The sequence below is a fragment of the Lycorma delicatula genome, chromosome 1, assembly GCF_047948215.1.
Source record: "Lycorma delicatula isolate Av1 chromosome 1, ASM4794821v1, whole genome shotgun sequence".
Classification (NCBI taxonomy): Eukaryota; Metazoa; Arthropoda; class Insecta; order Hemiptera; family Fulgoridae; genus Lycorma; species Lycorma delicatula.
Window position 1 is genome coordinate 125519938 of NC_134455.1, and position 20090 is coordinate 125540027.

Here is a 20090-nt window from a genome sequence, read left to right on the forward strand (position 1 = left end):
GCCTCTTTGAGGATATGGAGGCCAATAAAGTGCTCAAAGAAGCAAAGTCTTCCTTAAAGTTATTAATACCAAAATAAACCGGATTATATTTGACAAATAATCTGCTTACAGTTTTGTATATAACAGAAAAAGAGTATTTTTATGGTAACAGATATTATTTATTGGAATGTTGCGGTCTTCGTTCTTGCCATGAAGATATTGAAATCATAGTGAAGGAAGAAAATCCTTTAATACTGTGTCTGCAGCAGATTTTCTTCCGCCCCCAGGATGATGTGTTCTTTCAGCATTACGTCTGCAAAAAATGCAACCATCAAACTGAGGGTAGAGGACATGAAGGTGTGATTGTTTTTCTGAAGGAAATCGTGGTAACCACCCGTAGCGACAAACATCCCTGAAGTCACAGTGAAGATACTGGCATCACTTAAAATGAATATCTGTAATTTATACCTTCCACCAACTTCCAATATCAATGAAGATGAACCATTCAGTCTGTTTTCACAGATTCCTTTACCCTGCCTAATAATCAGCAATTTCAATGTCCATCATCATGGGGCTCATCATCATGTTCTTTCAGGTCAGAACTTAGATCTCTGCTTTTTGAACGTTGGATCGTACACATTTATGTCATCTTCATCAGGCACATTTTCGTGCATCGATCTGTCCTTGCATTCAGCATCGATATTCTCATGTCTTACCTGGCGCATTTCCAAAAACCTGTTTGGAAACATTCACACGCCGGTTGTTATAACAAGCTGTATTACTGATTTTCCTCAAAGTCAGCCACCAAGATGGGTGGTTCGAAAAGCGGACTGGATCGGATACAAGGATTCCTTCGGCAAATACGAGAATAGTGGTAACGTGATCCACCAACTTGCCAAGTTTTCACTCCTTATACTCAATAGCAGAAATGAATTTATCCCTTTAATATCTGGAAAGCCAAGGCCGTCTACTGTTTCTTGGTGGGATGAAGACTGCAGATGTGCACAGATCGTCGCAGAGCTTCACATACTTTTATTCGAAGGCCTACAACTGAATTGCACTGCGCTTTCCGCAACTGAAGACGCCTTCCTTCGATGGCTGTTTGCCGTCGAGTGAACTGGTGTGCGAAACGGAAATAATGGATGAATTATGTGGATACAATTTCCCAGACAACTCCATTATCGGTAGTATGGAGAAAAGTTCGGGCCATGTGTGGATCGGGACAATCTCCTTGCCGATTGGACTGAAACCCAACGGCGACCTCGTCATCGTGCCAGTTGATGTGGCGAACACGTTGGGAAACTCATTTAAGTCAGTTTTACTTGCATCATCATACTGATATGAGTTAATGTTGTATAAATAGCAGGTAGAAAATATCCCGCTTGTTATAAGAAACTCGCGAAATGAATTAAAATTCCATTTTCTTTTGATGAGCTAAGGTATCTTGAATAAATCCCATGACATTTCCCCCGGAAATGATAATATCAAGTTCAGTATGTTATCACCCCCCCCCCCAAATACTGCATTACAACATCTTTTGTGCATCTATAATAGAATATTTTTTGACCATGTTTTTCCAAATTTTTGGTCATTGATGATCAAAAATCTGGCATTGATGATTTCCGTACTGAAACTCGGTAAAGATAAATCATGCTTCTCAATTTATCGTCCTACCTCCTTAACCATTACCCTGTGCAAGTTAATGGAACGAATGGTAAACCATCGTACAGTATGGTACTTGAGAGAAATTCCTTAATTGCTCCCGAGCAATGCGGTTTCCGCTAAGGTAAATCGTCTATCGATTATGTAGTTGCTCTTGAATCTGTCATTCAAAATATCTATCAACTTCGCTAACGCCTCATTACAGTATTTTTTGATATGCAAAAGGTGAATGACAGCTTGGAGAAGTATCTAAATACACTGCGCGATTGGGGTACACAAGGGAGTCTCCTTGCATTTATCAGAGGTTGACTCAGTAGTCGGTCCTTTCAAGTTCGAGTGGTATCGGAAAAGTTTACACTAGAAAACGGAATACCACAGGTAAGTGTCCAGAGTGTTCTTTTATTGCCGTAGCCGTAAATACAACAACAAAATGCGTCCAAAACCCGTTATGTATTCTTTATACGTACATGATTTTTCAATTTATGTAGTGTATAGAACAGTAGCAACTGCTCCAGTAACACGTGCTGAGAGTTCTAATATTCATTGGGGAGCTGATCGTGTATGCAAGTCGCACTTCCAACAAGCTCTGGTTTGTTCCTGCTTAGACTATAAATGCGTGGCTTATTCGTCCGCACGGGTTACCTCTTTAAAGATGGTCGATGCAGTCAATTATTCGTCCATATCCTTTTTGCTACAGGTGTGTTTCGCTCAAGCCCTGCGGTAAGTGAATTAGTGAACAGTGGTGAGCCATTTGTTTGTAAGTGACGAAACCAAGTGATATGCTCCTATGTAGCTAGCATTAAAATGCAACTAATCATTCTACTTTTAATGCGGTATTCTCCAACCAGCATGTCAATCGATATAAATAACGGCCAAGATCTAATGCTCTGCTAGCCATCAAAGCTCATCGGCCTTTCTTACTTCTAATAAGGCAGCTGATGAGCTGTGCATCTGTGGGGAGGTCGAGTCGAACGAACACACGATGTTCGACTGCCCAGCTCTTGTGGGAGCCAGAACTCAGAGGAAAAATTGGCCATTCATAAGCGATGAGTCACTGTGGCGGGAGCCGCATTGTCGGACCGTGTGGGCGTTCCTTGATGCCATTGCTTTTTTTTTAACCAGCATCAGTAGTTTATTTAAGGGAAAAACTCCTACCCCGCTACCGTGGGAAGCAATCCGAAAATTATGGCTGGCCTCCAGCCAACTAAAGCTCGAAGCGCTTTAAAATGATGGACAGGTACTTGCTGGTATTCGGCGACTGTGCCGAATTGCTGTCTTGACGATGCAAATTTATTTATTGAGGTCATATATATATATATATATATATATATATATTTTAGTAGTTGACGGGGTGCACCTACCAATTTTTAGTGATATATGACAAGTGAGCGGTTGGGACACGTAAGCCGGTGGTGTATGGCACGATGCTTAGTTCACTGATGTTGTTAGGTAAACTCTAAGAGCTTTTTAGGACACTGGTCACTAAACAGTTTTCGAGGCTCAGTAGCCGTGTGTGGCAGACATTCGGTCTTATGCTTTACGGCAACCAAATGGGGTGATGGCAGGAGAAATACCAAGCAAACCAAATTACCTCTAATAAAATTACCTCCTATTACTCAACGTTATTACCTCCCTTGATGGCCTTCCCTTGTGAATTACTGCTTTAGTCTCAGTCGATATAAAAAAGACACGAATCTGGATATCTTACGAGAAAAATTGTTTAATATTGTAAATAATGTGAATCCTGATGCTATAATTTATACTGACGACTCTAGACAAGATAACTCTGTTGGTTGTGCTTTTGTGGTTGACAACAAAATATATATGTTTGGCCTTTCCAGCATCGCCAGTGTTTTCGCCGCAGAGCTGTGTGCTATATTACCAAGGCCTTAAATATACTTAGCTCAACATTCCAACATGTACTTGTCTTTTTAGGTTCCATAACTGCCTTGCAGGCGATTAGTGACATGTATTTCAGACACCCATTCCTCTGTGATATATAGTATATTATCTCTGAAATGATTCAGTGTAACACAACTATGAGCTTCCGCTGGATCCCTATTCATATTGGAATTTCAGGCAATGAGTGTGCTGATCGTGCGAAAGAGGCGCGTTTGCAGTCTCCTTTCACTAATCGCATTGTTTCAAACGATCTTGTTTGTTTTCTGAAGAGGGTGTGGTTCACGGTGAGTGGTAAAATGAGTGGACTTGCTACCATCGACAATAAAATTCGTCTAGTTAAGAACACTATATCACCGTGGGGCTCTTCATCTAGGAGTTGTCACCGAGGAAGTTATTATTTGCCGATTGCGATTAGGGCACACCAGACTCACCTATGGTCATCCCACGACTCGAATCGATGTAACTGTGTTCACTGCGACTGCCATCTGACGGTACACCATATACTTGTGGACTGTATCTGTTACGCGGCATTGCGTCGGAGATTTAAATTAGGAGCCAACATCCGTGTTATAATAGGGAACAATACGGCGATTTTATCCATCTTTTTGTGGTTTCTTAAGGCCGTGCATGTATATTCACGTATTTGATTATTCCTACAATATGTTACGCCCATGTATACCGTTTATACGCGCTTTAATATTGTTAATATTGTCTTTGATGTCGCTTTATTTTGCACTTAGCATCCCTCATAGGCATTTTAGATCTGTTTAATTTTCAAGATAAATTTTAATTGTTAATTATTTAATATTGTAATTTTGTGTACTAGTGCTGATAACGACACTCATTTTGCACTCAAGAAAAAAATTCTCCTTTTTAAACTTTAAAAACAAGCAACATGCTTTGCACATCGATGAAGTGTTTATGCACATTACAGTATATTATTACTTGATTTATTCATTTTTGTTTTTGAGCATATACCTCTTTCTTCTGTATGTAAAGTACAATGAAACTTAATATTATTTAAGTTATGTTAACTTTTCCCCCCCAAACTATTCTCAAAATGTATAAACTAATTCATTGTACTCAAAGAATGAGTTTAATTCATTTCTGTTTCTTTTCAGTTACATAAAATCTTCTTATAATAATTTATAATTCAGCTCAGAGATCTAAATCTGCTAAAAGTTTGTGTTATTGGTTATAAAATTAGCAGTGATGGATCTTTTACTTTCCCTATTTTAGTGTAGGCAATTATGAAATGTTATGTTTCACAACAAGATACATTGCTTTATACGATATATCCCAGAATTTATTACAACTGTGAATAACACCATGAATAACACCAGAGGTACAGAGATACCAGTCAGGATTGTTTTTTTTACAAGTAATGATGCTTATCATACATAGGCAACCCATGAACAGATTGGAGATATAATCTTAGGGCAGAATGTCACGATCTGCCCTACATGTCAAATAGACTTGATATGCTGAAGTGTTACAATTAAAGGTTCACTGCAAAAGACAACAAGTAATTTCTCCCTAATAAATTGAGCATGGGATTCTTTTCATTATAGAACTGTGTTATTTTCAGGAGGTGTTTGTAACTAATGATGGTTGCTTACAACCGTTTCTTGAGATTTTATATCATGGATTACAATTTAGAATGGTGTTAACTAGAAAATAATTTTTTTATATGAAAATAGCTCATTTTTTTGCATTTATAAGTTTAATTCATACTTATTAACAAGAAGGAATAAACCATTCATAAATCAGTGTTATTATATCACAGCAAAAAAAAAGTCTGTTATTAGAGGTTTCACTGCGTTAACTTAATTAAATGTGAGTAACTAAAAATAAAGCGTGAAATTTTACACAAATCATAATTATATGTCATGCAAATAAATTTAAAAATTTTAAAATTTTGTTTGCATAAGATTTTTTTGAAATTATATTCTGAAATTCTAACCTCAATTCCTTTCAGTAAAATTTTAAGTATAATTTTTACATTTGTTTTTCATAAATTATTTACTATAAATTTTATTGAAAAAAAAAAGAATATACACAAAATTTTAACAATTTCTCTCGACATATTACAGTACAAAAATTTAATTTGGTATCAGCCCACAGTTACTCTTGAAAATATAAAAAAAAATGCTTTGAAATTTCAAGCCATTATATGATTGCATTTTATGCAAAGAAAAAAACATATATATATATAGGTATAATATAATATTATTCAGCTTCTGCAAAGTACAGAATTAGAGAAACCTTTATTTTTTCATGTTCAAAACATTTTCGGGCCTAAGCCCATTATTAAAAATACATCACTGAAGATGGGCTTAGGCCCAAAAATGTTTTGAACATGAAAAACTAAAGGTAAGAGTGTTCTCTGATTCTGTATTTTGTGGAGACTGAAAAAATACTTTATTATATATTATGTATAGTTATTTAACATACAGAGGAAAAAAAATGGACTATAAAAAATTTAATCTAAATAAATTAATATATATTTATATATAAATAATAACTAAACTTACCCAAATTAAATAACAAATAAATCACAATGGGGAAATTTTTAACAAGTTATTTCTGGTTTATAAGCCGACTTTAGCTCAAGAATTTATGTATATAATTAAAAGTACACATTTATTTCTTATACTGAACTTAAGGCCACAGAGGTCAAATATATTACTTGATTGATAAATATAATTGAGCAGACAAAGGTCTATTTTAATCTAATCTATTTTTTACATGTACCTTGATAATTTAGAAGATAATGTCTGTATTTTGTTATTTCTAAGACACTTTGTTTATGAGTTTAATTCATTTATATGATCAAGATGGAAAATAATCATTTGCTTGGGGTCTACATCCCCATTGATAACTATTAATATAATGGCCATGATATAGTATGAATATGGTTAATAAATGATAATGAAGAACAAAATAGCTCCTTTTATTAATATAAATGAATTTGGGGAGGCGATGAAGTCAATTTAACATAAATAGTCAGTTAGCTTGACAGAACATTTTTGAACTTATGAAGAATGACAAGGAAATGTTCCAAGACTGAGATTAAAAAGTTTAGATCAATTTTCCTAATCTATTTAAAAATGGCTTAATGTATATGGCAGCATGTGTATTTATAATATTAATTATTATTCTTACTCAACATTTTGCCTAACTTTTTTAACTCAAAAAAAAAAAAATAATAATAATGTTAAAAAATATGAAGTAATTTTTTTCATTATGTATACTTCTAAAATGTTATAATTTTATTTTTTATTATAAACAATTCAACATAAATTAAGAAAATTTATAGTTTTCTTTTCTTAGTATACTAATACATTTTTTTATTATTTGGAAAATATGCTTTACATGTACGGGGAATTGATTTTTGATATGTAGTTAAGTATGTGAATAATAACTAGTTAAGTATGAATGAAATGATAGGTTGAGGACTTGATGGATCATCCTCTTGCCTGTGAATTGTATGGTAGCTTTTCTTTCAGTGCATTATCATGAAAGCCTACATGGTCTGCAAGTCTCACAATCTATACTTAGTAATTCTAATCAATCTGTTCTTTGGTGTTTAATGTTTCTAAGTAGCATATTATGTACAAAATTAAGAGTTTTAAGTTTTTCATTTTTGAACATTTATCTAGACAACTAGCATTTTTTATTATATATTTTTGATATAATCATTTTTTTGTTGGCAATTATTCATAAATTACTTTTACATCAGTGGTTTAATTATTCTTTTATTATTGGTAATATATTCCTGTATTACAAATATTATAATTACACTTCTGGGTTCATAATTAAATAAATGTTATAAAAAAAAAAAATTTTTATTTAAAAAAATAATTATGATTAGTTTTATCAAAGTATTAAATTTTTATTTATTTTTTCTTACCATTATTTTTTTAAGAATAATATTTTTATAATAATCACAAGCATACACATACTTGGAAAAAAGCACATACCAACATATAGTTTAATCCTTTCTAAAAAAAATAATAAAATAAATTTATGTAAATTTACTTCATTTAATTTGTCTAATAAACTACCAGACTTACATCAACAGTGCTCATAAGAATATAATTATTTCTAAAAATTATTTCTAAAATAAAGACACTTTAAAAACTAAACTCAACAAATATGTATTTATTTATGCATAAAATCATTATTCTGTCAATCATTATTTTGCATATTATTAGTACCTAACTCATAAAAAAAAAAATAAAGAAAAGATGTAATGTAATCTTTCCATTATGGATATTCAGTTTTATATTTAAAAATTTTATATATTTATTCTGGCTAATTCAACAGAAATGATGAAAATTTATGAATTTAAGTAAATACACAAAGTTAATTTAAATTTATTAATTTAATTTAAAATGGTAGAAAAACTAGTTTGTATTTACTGATTATAAAAAATAGCTGTAAGAAAGATATTCTAATAATAAAAACCTGTCTTGAATTAACTGTATGTAATTTTCTGTTAAATAAGTTTTAGAGGTTTAAATTATACTTCTTTTTTTATGACTTTAAAACATATTCTTACAAATAAAGAATGATTATTTTTTATAAATAGGTTAATACGAGTAGTATGAAGGTATGAAATGATAGGTTAAGAAATCATAAATAATAAGTAAAAAAACTACATTCCCAGCATTCCATTTTTAGGAATTGCATCCAAAACAAGCTAATTTAAAAGTCAGAATTCTAATTACTATGCAAACTAACCAACAGTTGTGAAGATCCCAAGTAAAATGATTATTTTCTACTCTTTTTTTATGTTTACATATTTTTGTTTTGCCTCTTTTTATACTTTTTTCCATTCTTAATCAGTATCACAATGTTTCATTGTGAAATTATTATGTATTAGGAATTCAATAATTAGACTATTTACAATTTAATATTTATTTATTTTAACAAACGACTTTTTTTTGTAAAAAAATCAATCCATTCTAAAAATTTTTCTGTAACCAAATCTGGCTAGATAAACCATCTGGCTGTGTAACCAAATCTGGGTGTTAAAACGATTAAAATTTTAAATAGTTTTTACATGCAACATTTTCTGAAATGAAGAGAGAGGCTCACAACATTTTTGTAAATTTTTTTTTTAGACAATTTATGTTTTATTTTTTGAATGTTAAAGCTTTTGAATCATAAATTTGTTCTGATTATATCTTTTCAAGTTAACAATATTTAACATTTCTGGGAAGAATGAATGCTATAGCAAAATGAATACAACAAATGGATTACTAATTATACTATTAATTTATATTTCTGTCAGCAAAGGTGAGCTGAAAAGAAATGCAAATGCCTGAAGGTAGAAAACTATTACTTCACCTCCAAACATCAAAATTCTTCTATTATAAATGTGCTGAGATAAGTTTTGTTTAGTGGCATAACTCAAACACTATGAATGCAATAAACAACTGCTATCTTCTTCAATCATGGAGAAGATGACCCTTTAATCTATTTTTTAATATTTTGATAAAGATGACAAATTCCTTTTTTAATATTTTTATTAATGGTGAGTATCTGGTGTATTACTATGAACAGAGTGAATATAAGAGCAAATAAGATGTCATTGTAATTTATCCCATCAGCTCAAAAACTAAAATTAAGTCACACTTGTTTCAAAGTTAGTCAAAAAGATTATTGGACGTCTTTCAACAAATTCTAAATATGTTTACTTAACCAATAATAAGGTTGAGCGTAATATGAATTTTGTTATACATTCAGACTTTGAAATTATTAGTAAAATGTATATGTGAAGTTCAGAAATCAGTAGCTCCAATATTGTTATAGCACATCATTACCCTACAAGTTATAAAGAGAAGTAAGTAGTGTGGTCATAGATCAAAAGTAGAGCATCTGAATGTTTCATTGACACCTTGTGAAACTGAATCACTTGTATGGAAAATAGTATGCAATTAAATGTAACTGTTGAAAGTAAGAGTGTAAATTTTAAAAATAAATTATATTTTCTATTATTTTTTTTAGTACCTACTTTTTTCATAAAATAAACAAGCACATCCATTTCTTTGCAGCCCAATCTTACATAATCGACTACAGGCTGACCCATAATTAGAAAAACAGTTAGCATTTTTAAATATTTTCACTCATTGCATTTTTGTAATTTATTGCTTACCTTTTTTATAATGTAAAGTAAAGTTTGTTTGAATAAAATTTTAATAGTATGTGTGGTGCAATTAGAAAACTGTAAGTGATAGTTGAACATTAAAGGTGTATTTACAACAAAAAGCAGTGATAAATAGAATAGAAATAAAAAAATTGGTGATATAAAATAAAAATAAAAATAAAAAGGTTGGTGACTAAATAAAAGGTGAATCTGACTAATACAGCTGTTTGTGATGACGAGTTATCATAAAAGGAACACAAATCATTCTTTTTTTGTCAGGCTTCTTGTGAATGTGAAACAATTCAATTATGCATTAAAATAGTACAACCTATGTTATCTGAAGTAATGGAGGAATATGCAAATTAATTGCGAATAATCTGTGTTTACTCAGGTGTGATCTATTAAATGATAATTTAATTTTTTTTTTGCTTAACCAATAATCTGAATGATTTTTGGGAGTTAGCTGTAAATTTAATATAAACTTAAAACAGTTGCTGTAGTTACATTTTTAGAGAAAAAAAAGATTCTAACTTGATATCAGTAATATCAATTAGGTGAGACCACAGAAAATAACTAAAGTTAAACAGCAGTCATAGTCCAGTCAAATTAGACACAAAAAGGCTAATCAGGAGAAATAAATCCCAAAGTTTTGAAAATTGGCATAGTTATTCCTTCTTACATAAATCTGAGGAAAATAAAAAGTCCTGGCAGGTGGGGGTGAGCTCAAGGAGGCCTTTAAAGGTGCCTTTTTTTATTTTTTTGCTCATATCTCTAAACTACCACTTGTAGCAAAAGATTGTACATAAAAATTTAAGGTGACAAAATTTCCCACAAAAATGGTTCTATGCATTTTTTATGTAAGACCAATATTTTCAGAGCTATGAGCTTCAGAAGTTTTCATATTTACTCAGGTCTAGGGCTTATTGCATTTTCCTTCATTTTAAATGGTTTCAAGCACATTTATTTTTACATAATATGTTTATAAAATGAAATTATAGTCGATAGCATTCAAATTAGCAGTTTTACAGTGAAGGAAATGAACTTTGCATTGGAAGACTTTGCTGGCCTACACTTCTCAACAGGGGAGCGCAGCATGTGGATTACTGTGCATCAAGGCAAACAAGAAATGATGACAACAGGAAGAAGCTCTTTGAGTGGTTTGCTCAGTACCCTCCCTTTACAGAATCACCTGCACTAGTATCCCTGACAACAAATATTGTTAAAAACTGTGATATAAATTGCCACAATGCCCTGAAAGAAGGAAAGAACACAATGGAGAAGGTGGTAGGGCAAAACTTCGGAAAGATGAAACAGGCTCGAAAAGACAAAGTCTTATCCTCAACCTCCATGAGCAACACTATCAATATGAATAATATAGTGGAGATTGTGGATCCACTTCTCCTCTTCTCTCTTATTCCAATAAGTTGCAATTTCCAAGAAGAATGACAAGGATCTACAAGACCTTCTGTGTTACGAGTTGGTGCCTTTCCCCTTAGCTATTTTCGATGACAGCGGGATGAGAAAAACAAAGAAGTTGGTTTTATATGAAGTTTTCCCAGATCATGAGAAGACTTCAGATCTCAAGCTTGGCATACATATAATAAATGGTGGATTTCTGTTACATGGTGTTAAGTGGAGTACAGGCTCAACTTTCTCCATTGTCTTGAACTAGTATGTGACTTACATAAAGAGGCATTTTGATGAACTCTGCACTATTGTGTTTGATGGCTACACAGACATAGTTAACAGCATAAAACATGATGAACAACAACTTCAAAGCACTACAAAGATGTCAGTTGACACTGATTTCACCAAAGGAATATCAGTGATGATTCAGCAAGAACACTTTTTTCATAATGAGAAGAACAAGGCCAACCATCAGTATGCTGTCTCAGAAAATTATCGCGACATAACTGAAGTGAGACAGGCTGATGTTGATGCTGACACAATGACTGTGCAGTGTGGAGTAGAAAAAGCAGCATCCAATGAAAATGTAGTTGTCATAGAAAAAAACTTAGATTTGCTGGTCTTGTTGACAGCATTAACTCCATCTGAAACCAATATTCTGTTCGTCAAACCAGTGAGAGGGAAAGTGGAAAGCAGAACATATTCCTCCTTGGAGTTGGAAAAAGTTGACTCCGTTGAAAGTATCCTATTCATTCATGAATTAGTGGGTGTGACACTACCTCATCCATCTTCAGGAAAGGCAAGTTAATGATTGTCAAATTGTTCAGCAGGGACAGCAGCCTCAAAGCCATATCCAACGTTTTCTATGAGTCCTCTTCAACACTGCAGGAGGTTACTGAAGCTGCTGAGTGCATCTTCCTCATGTTGTACCATGCCCACGAACAAGATCTTAACACCCACTGATACTTGCCTTTCCTCTAATCAACCACTAAGGTCAGGTCAGACCTACTGTCCTTGCCACCCATAAGAGGCTTTGCCTAGCAGTACTCTCACAAAGTGTATCTGCAAGTTCAACCACTTACGGATTGGGGTTGAGCGAAGGGCACCGATGGAAATCTTTGACCACTTATGACCATGGAACCTGCTGTCCCTTCCTCATCATCAGCACAATTTTTTGTAATCGTATGACAGACTGTGGGACTTATTGTGGGTGTTGTAAGATGGGAATCCACAGCACAACAGTGTGTGGGAACTGCGAGGGAGCCTGCACCAATAGCCGCCCAGTATACAACGAATGCCTGGACAAAGAAGAGATCAATGACCCTGATGAGATGATTGTTTGATTAATACGACCCTGGCAATATGATTGTTTCTAAATAAAGCATAATTTTCATTACTAATGTTAATATTAATATCAAATATTCATTAAACATATAACAAACAAATATGAATAAATCACAATTTTGGAAATACTGTACTTTCTTGGTCCTATAAATTACCTTTACAGCCCCCCCCCTTCTTCGAGCTTACTCCCACTAGGACTTTTTTATTTTCTTCTAACTTAGGTACCAAGAAACAACTGGGTCAATTTTTAAAACTCCAGGATTTATTTCACTAGAATTGTCTAGCTTGACTGGACTATTATTGAAATATAATTTGAGCCAGAATTAGCCACTTTTAACTATAAATAAACATGTGATTTGTTCAATCAGCATAAGTTAATTTTTAAATAAATTAATGAACTGATAGAACTGCTCAAGTAGAATCATATACTTGTACATAGGAGTACACAAACAACTTTTAAACTGAAATGGACAACACTTAGGCTCCTTCCTAGCAGGTACACATAAGATTTATAAATTGGCTAATGTAAAACTTTATGATAGACAGTAGTAACAGTCCACACTTCTCCTGGTGGTGGATATAATTTTATGTGGGTGTACTAGCCTAAGGATGTTTTTAACTTAAAGTTAAATTTATCACCAAAGGTATTTTATTTTACTAATATTTTCTGTAAACAACATCATTATCAAATTTTACAAGGGCTATCTAGAAAGTAAAAATTGTCTATTTGAAAACTTAAAATAATGTTTAATAAGAAAATATTGCAATTAAACATTCTTTTAAATAAAAGCTATTTAGCTTAAAATCATAGCCTAATACTGTATTTAACTGCCACCAACATAGAGACAGATATTTGTTTCAGCAATCCACGAGTTTCATAAGTCTCTCATCAATCCATTGTAGAAGTTGAGAAGCAATGGTTACAATGGATTTCAATTTCTTCTAATCTGTCACCATTCACAAATATCTACCCACCAAAAAAATCCTTTATACCTTGAACAGTGGAAATCATTTGATACTAAGTCTATCTTGTTAATCAGTAATTGAAAGCAACCCATCCAAATTTTACCATGTCACAGCTACAGAAGTCAGATGTGCATTATCATGCAACAACATAATGCCTTTTGTCAACCATCTATGTTATCAATTTCAGATAATAGCACAACTTGTAGAATGTTTCACAGCAAGCTTGTGCAGTAATCATTCAATGATATCTATAAATTTAGTTAGCCCATCAGTTAATTGAAAAAAGATTTTAGTTATACTTTAATTTTTTCTCTGATAATTGGGCATTTCATCTTGTAATGCTTTAAACACTTATATTTCATCAGTAACTAACAAAGAAATGAAGAAATTCATCTTTCCACAAAACATTACAACATGGACTCTATTTACATTTGTTTTGATATTTAAAAGGTAATAGTAACCAATATAAACAAATTTTGATTTCTATATGTTGATAGAACATTTATAGAAGAACTGCTCTAGAAATATCCTGAAAAATCTATACCAAATACAAGATGGTGATTCAGTGATATTGTTTTTTTTTTGTTTTATCACTACATATTTTAATTTTTTTATTTTGGATGATGAATGACCACATCCAGTATTGTGTGTCTCATGTAGAATCATTCTATTGTTTCTAAACACATTGCACCAGTTTTATTTATTATCAACATATATGAATATATATATATCAACTAGTTGCCCATGAATTTCAGTTGAATCATATTTTGAAATTCAATAAAATGTATCCATTCTTGAATTTCCCAGTGGACACCAATATTAATTGTCATATTAATTTAAAAAATGTATAATTCATTATAAATTACAATAATGAAATCAGCAAGCAATACACTACAGCAAAACAATGTTAATAACTGGTCTTCAACTAACCAGCTTTAATTAACCTTGAGTTCTGTTGATGTGCCCACCACTGTATGAAAAATTAATAAATGTTGTTACTTTCGAGATAGCCCATCTAGTTTGAAGAAAAATAAAAGAAAACTACTCATATTACTGTCATTTCTATTTTGTTTATTTTAAGGCGTATATCTTATCAATCAAATAATGGTGTATTTTAACATTGTTGTATACTTATTACCTTTATTTCTGTACATATTAGAAAGTGTATGTGTAATGTGGTAAGGTAAAAGGAACTTTCTGGAAAAGTGAACTGTTAGAAAACAACATTTTTCAGGACACCCAATTTTAGTGGTGAAGGTAAAAAATTGCCATTTTCTATTTTTTTTTTCTTATATTCAATAATTAGTATGTTTTTTGCACAAGAAAATTGTTTGAAGAGAATTATAAACAATGAAAAAGCTTTATTTTTGTATACTATATAAAGGGGACCTCTTGTTGTAATGAGCGTTTTACATTAGCTGACAAGAGAATTAAAAGAGATTGTTTTTATTTTATTAAAAAATTTTTTAAAAGGTAAGTATTACTAACCTCTACTAGTGTAAATAAACAGCTTATTAGAAAAGTTACAAAAAGGAAAGACTTGCCTAGATAATAATAACTCTGGAAATAAAAGGTTTTGATAATGTAAATTATAATGATATAATTTTGCCAAATAGAAGCCCCCCTATTCATATTGTTTGCTTTTTTGTACATTACAATAATTTTAAAAAATCATTTTGTATTGAAAACGTCACTCATATCCAATAAAATATGATTTTTTAAAATTTAATACAACTAAAAACAGCATATTACTTAGGCATTTTTAACTTTATAATACTTGAATGTCAAACAAAACCACTAACTTAATAATTTTGGCCATGATGAAAAAACAAAATATAAACAAGCAATAACTGAATACCCCAGGATAAGAACTATGTTTTGCTGAGTTAGCTCACTTGGAGAGCAAGTAAAAATAGAAACAAAGGGATTATTTTAGTTCCTCAGTCGGCCATACCAAGTTTGTGTGTAATTAGTTGTCTAGATCTTATGGAAAAAATTTAGGACCACTTATGTTTCTTTAATTCAAGAGCTTGTTAATATTACTGAGCCATCAACATCTTTAATAAAATTTAATTTTTAGTGTTGCTGTTAGACTGAAAGATAAGTTGCTGTAGAAATATGTCTGGCAGAGGTTTTAACTGCCAACAAGTATTAAAAAGGGCCAAAGATAACCTATGCAGCCACTTTACACTGTATTATCTGAGTTTCAGTATTTAAGTTTGCAAAGGTAAAATGAATAGCAAAAAGGAAGTTACAGGAGATCTACTGCATCATCAATGGGGAATGTGGGAAAATAGATTCTGGCACACAACTTGAAACATTCTGATCTGACCGAAGGATGAAAAAACCTTAGAAAATAAAATATCATAACATTAGACATAAAGATTTATTATGTCTGCAGCAGCTACCAGAAATGAGGACAATAATGATACTGATTTGCAAATTGAACAAGATCAATCTAAAACTGGCCCTGCACTGTTGGTATAAATGAGAATACGTCCCAGTTGTGATAAAAGATAAAAAACTTATATATGATAATATAAAATTTGAATACTGTAGAAAAGCTTACATTATATCACAAAAGATTACATTATGTTTAAGTTTCATTACATAAATAAGTAAAATAAATTAAATTTTGGATTATGTAACTTTTACAAGCTATTTTCTCAAAATAACATATTTTTGGGTCATAACTTTAAATATGTACAACTTTGTAAATATCAATGTTATTTTGAAATCAACTATTCAGCAATTTAAGATTTGTAAGTCTGAGTAAAAAACTCAACTTCTGATAGTGGTGTCCCTTTTTATCTTTCCACATCACATATTTAAAGACAAAATATAGAATAACTGCTGTTGTGTTTTCTTACTATGAGCAACCTATATCAGCAGAAGTGTTGGCTGTTTTATATATATTACTCAAATTTAATCTGTAATTTCAAATAACATATTAACCTGAATTCAGATAAGCATGGTTGTACTATATTTTGAAAAAAATAAAATAAAAAAACACATTTTAATAGTTAAAAATATTTTTTTTTGCAAAATTATGTCAATAGATAATTACACTATTAAAAAAACCAAAGAAACATTTATTTGGGAAAAATAAAACTAGAAAAATCATACACTATTTATATGCTAATTTCAATAAACTTTATGAACTGAAAGATAAACTACTAATCAAACTAAGATTATTTGTGTTTATAAACAACAGTGAAAAGTGATGTTAAGTGAAGCACAATAATTACAACATTCAAATTACCAATTTCTATTCTACTTACTTGAAAAAAATTAAACAAAACTGGGAAAAGAAAAAAAAAATTGTTGACAGATCTGTTAATCATTTACAATTAAAGCATATTAGGAAAATCACAAATATACATTAATAATTAATGGTATTAAACCAGAGTGTAAATTAACTGTTTATGTAATCAGACATAAATTTTATGTAATATTAATTTGAGAATTTCACGCTAAGTATTATTATTTATTATTTTCTTTTTTAGTTAAAAATTTACTATACAAGACAACTGAATGAAAATAACACAACTCACCATGTTTGAAGTTAATGTTGGATGAACATAGGCACAGAATAAATCCCACCAAAGTTGAATAAATGTTTTTTGATTTTGTGTCTCACTGGATACTCGAGCAACTCCTGTTTCAGTGTCAAATGGTTGTAGCCATGGTTTTGAGCTACCAATGAAGTGTATAATTTTAAGACGATCTTGAAATCTAATAAAATTAAAAAAATAAGATTAATATCTTTATTTTTTACTTGTTAAATTCATTCTTAATATGAATAAATATCATGATAAAACAAATAACTTAGAAGTTGTTTTTCTGATAAAAAAGATTTTTGTAACTGACTGATTTAAAAAAAAGGAAATTACAGTTATCAATATAATAATAAACTGAAAAAGTTAAAAACAGTTATTAAAGTTATAAAAACCTTTATCTTAAAATAAAGGGTGGTGAAGTTGATTTTAAAAACTTTTCAGTTTTTTAAAACATGGTTTAACATGGATATCAAAATTCAAACTTTTCAATACATTAACATTTGAACAATAGTTAACAAATAATAATAGCCGTGCACTATTTTATCTGGTCCCTTAAAAAAAGTGTTTGTCAAATCTTTTCTAATGTACTAATATTTAAACCTCTACTAACTTTTTTCAACACCTGTACAACATAGGTGTACACAGTATGTGGTACTGGAGCCAGAAAATATGTCTGTTGTTTGTTGATGTATAGATGTTCTTAGATGTATATTGACTTTTTATTACACTAAAGTCTGCAAATAAATGATAATATGATAAAATAGTAGGTAACATGGAAGACATCAAATCAACAATTTCAGATCGTGAATTACAACAGAATACATTTAAATTTCTTATTATATGTAATACATGCAGTATTTATTTTTCAATTTATGTTTAATTTCACCACATAAGCTCAAGGCTTGTGAATGAGAATGTTATATGAAAATAGAACCAAGTAATTTATTTTGTAACAGTCTTTGGCAGAGAAGAATATTTTTCTAAATGAAAAATCAAGTATTGTGCCATCTGAAAACAGGGTTTGATTTTTTCATTCTAGTTACTGATTTACAGATATGACAAATTTTATCATTTCAGTAAGAGATGCAATCTTTGGTGGATCTCATTTACCATAAACTATTACTATTTTTATTATTTTACTGTGGAATATCAGATACATAAATTAAAAATATATTATCTATCCTCTTTCATTTGCCCACAGATTCTATCAATCTTATAAATTTGTTTGCTTCTATTAATAATTTGGACTGTTGGTTAACATTATTTTTCTCATATATTGTAATTGATTCTCTTAATTCTCTTTACATTAAACATCATGTTTCATTTAAGAAAACCTGTTTTATAAAAAAAAAATATTGTAATTTTAGATAACTGCTAAGTAGTTTTATTTTTATTGTAGTGGAATTTTGGTGTTACTTTCAAGATCCATCTGAACATTTGCAAAGAATGTTCTTTGTGGAATATGATGTAATTTTTTGAATTTCGGCACCAATTACAGCTTGCAGCTCCTCAAGTATTTCTGGACTGCTGAGCACACCTTCACCATTAATGCTCCCCATTAGGTGATATCAGATCAGGTGACTGGGTTGTCCCATTTGCCTTGATTCAATACAGTTTCAGGAGAGATTCTTGAAAAATATAACAATTTACTAGCAGTGTAAGCCATAACACATCTTGCTAGAACCTCCTTAGAAGATATCACATAACATGAATTTGAATGTGAAGATTTGATAAACTGGATATAGTACTGCTCTCAGTTAATAATCTTGCAGAAGAAAATGAATCCAAAGTAATGTTGTAGAGAGTGTTTCCACTCAAATTATCATTGCATCATTAAATAAAATTCTTAATTTATTTTAAAATTGAATTGAAATAAAATTCATTTAATTAAAAAATAATAATAATTTCAATGATTGCAAACTTGAAATTTAAAAATAAATTTTTTTTTCAATTTTTGGTTAAGAGGTACATTAATGATGAAAACTCAAATATATCTTAGAATGTTCAGATTTATATTGAAAACAAGCTACATTTAGGAAAATTAAAATGTTTGTTGTAAATTTTAGATGAAATTTATTGAAATTTCTAAATGACGTTTAGCAGCATAATGGTAGTAAATTGTAAATTTCTTGCAGTTTCAAGTGGTTAAAAAAATGTCTAAAATCAGCTACCTGACATTTTATATAAGTTAATTAAAATACAATGAGATAACATTTTTCAACACATTGGTAAATTCAAGATTAAAAATACAGATTTTTTAATTTAGTTAATACTTTTACAGAAAGATTAAAAATACACTTTACTATTTTATATTTTTGGGTAGATGATGGCCAAACATGAGTGAGAGAAACAAAATAATACTCAAATAAGCACACTAGTTTAGACTCTCCACATTTAAAGGGTTAATTTATTGCAGCAATAATGGTAAATTTTCCATTACTGATTGAAACACTGCATATGATGCATTTTTCACAAAAGATGAAATACATTAATTTGTTGCTTTGTCCTTTCTGTTTCTATCTTATGGGCTGACATACATAAATCCAAAAGGGTATAATTGGCACAAATCAGCATTGCTTCCTCAGAGCATAATGTATTCGATATACATGAAGTCTTTGTAATGAACAGAATGGAGTTGTCAGTTGTAGAGCTGAACATCTCCTCCATTTTGGAGGTCAATTTTGTGTGCCATTATGCATCAGTATTTTTTTTGGCTTGGTGAGGAAGTTCACAGGAAACCACTTTTCTCAGTAAGTCTGGAGTGGATGGTTGTTATTCTTCAGGATCACCTTGCTAATTTCAGAAACTCAATAACTCTAGTGATTCATTTCAGATTTCTACAATCATTATGATTGTCACTGAACATATGTGAAATAAGTTATTTCTGTATGAGTGATATATAATTGCCTACACTTAAATGTGATACATTTTTACTGTATAAAAAAAATAATATTCATCAAAACTTAATTACTTTTAAGTATTTATTAAAAAAATTCCTTATTCTCATATCACATATTATCTGTACAACAAATTACCTGCTTGCACAAGAGGGATTTATTGAATATGTGGTAATTCATTAAAAAATATGCAACTTATACATAAAACATATAGAACTA

General features: G+C 30.7%; 1 protein-coding gene across 2 annotated transcripts in view; it reads right to left on the reverse strand.

The window, feature by feature from the left end:
- Gyg (glycogenin 1) overlaps nt 1-20090 on the reverse strand; it is a 169967-nt gene that overhangs the window by 26240 nt on the left and 123637 nt on the right. For both annotated transcript variants that reach the window (XM_075360527.1, XM_075360518.1), the window contains exon 6: nt 16969-17149. In XM_075360527.1, the coding sequence (XP_075216642.1) occupies nt 16969-17149 (181 nt within the window). The remainder of the gene's footprint in view (nt 1-16968; nt 17150-20090) is intronic.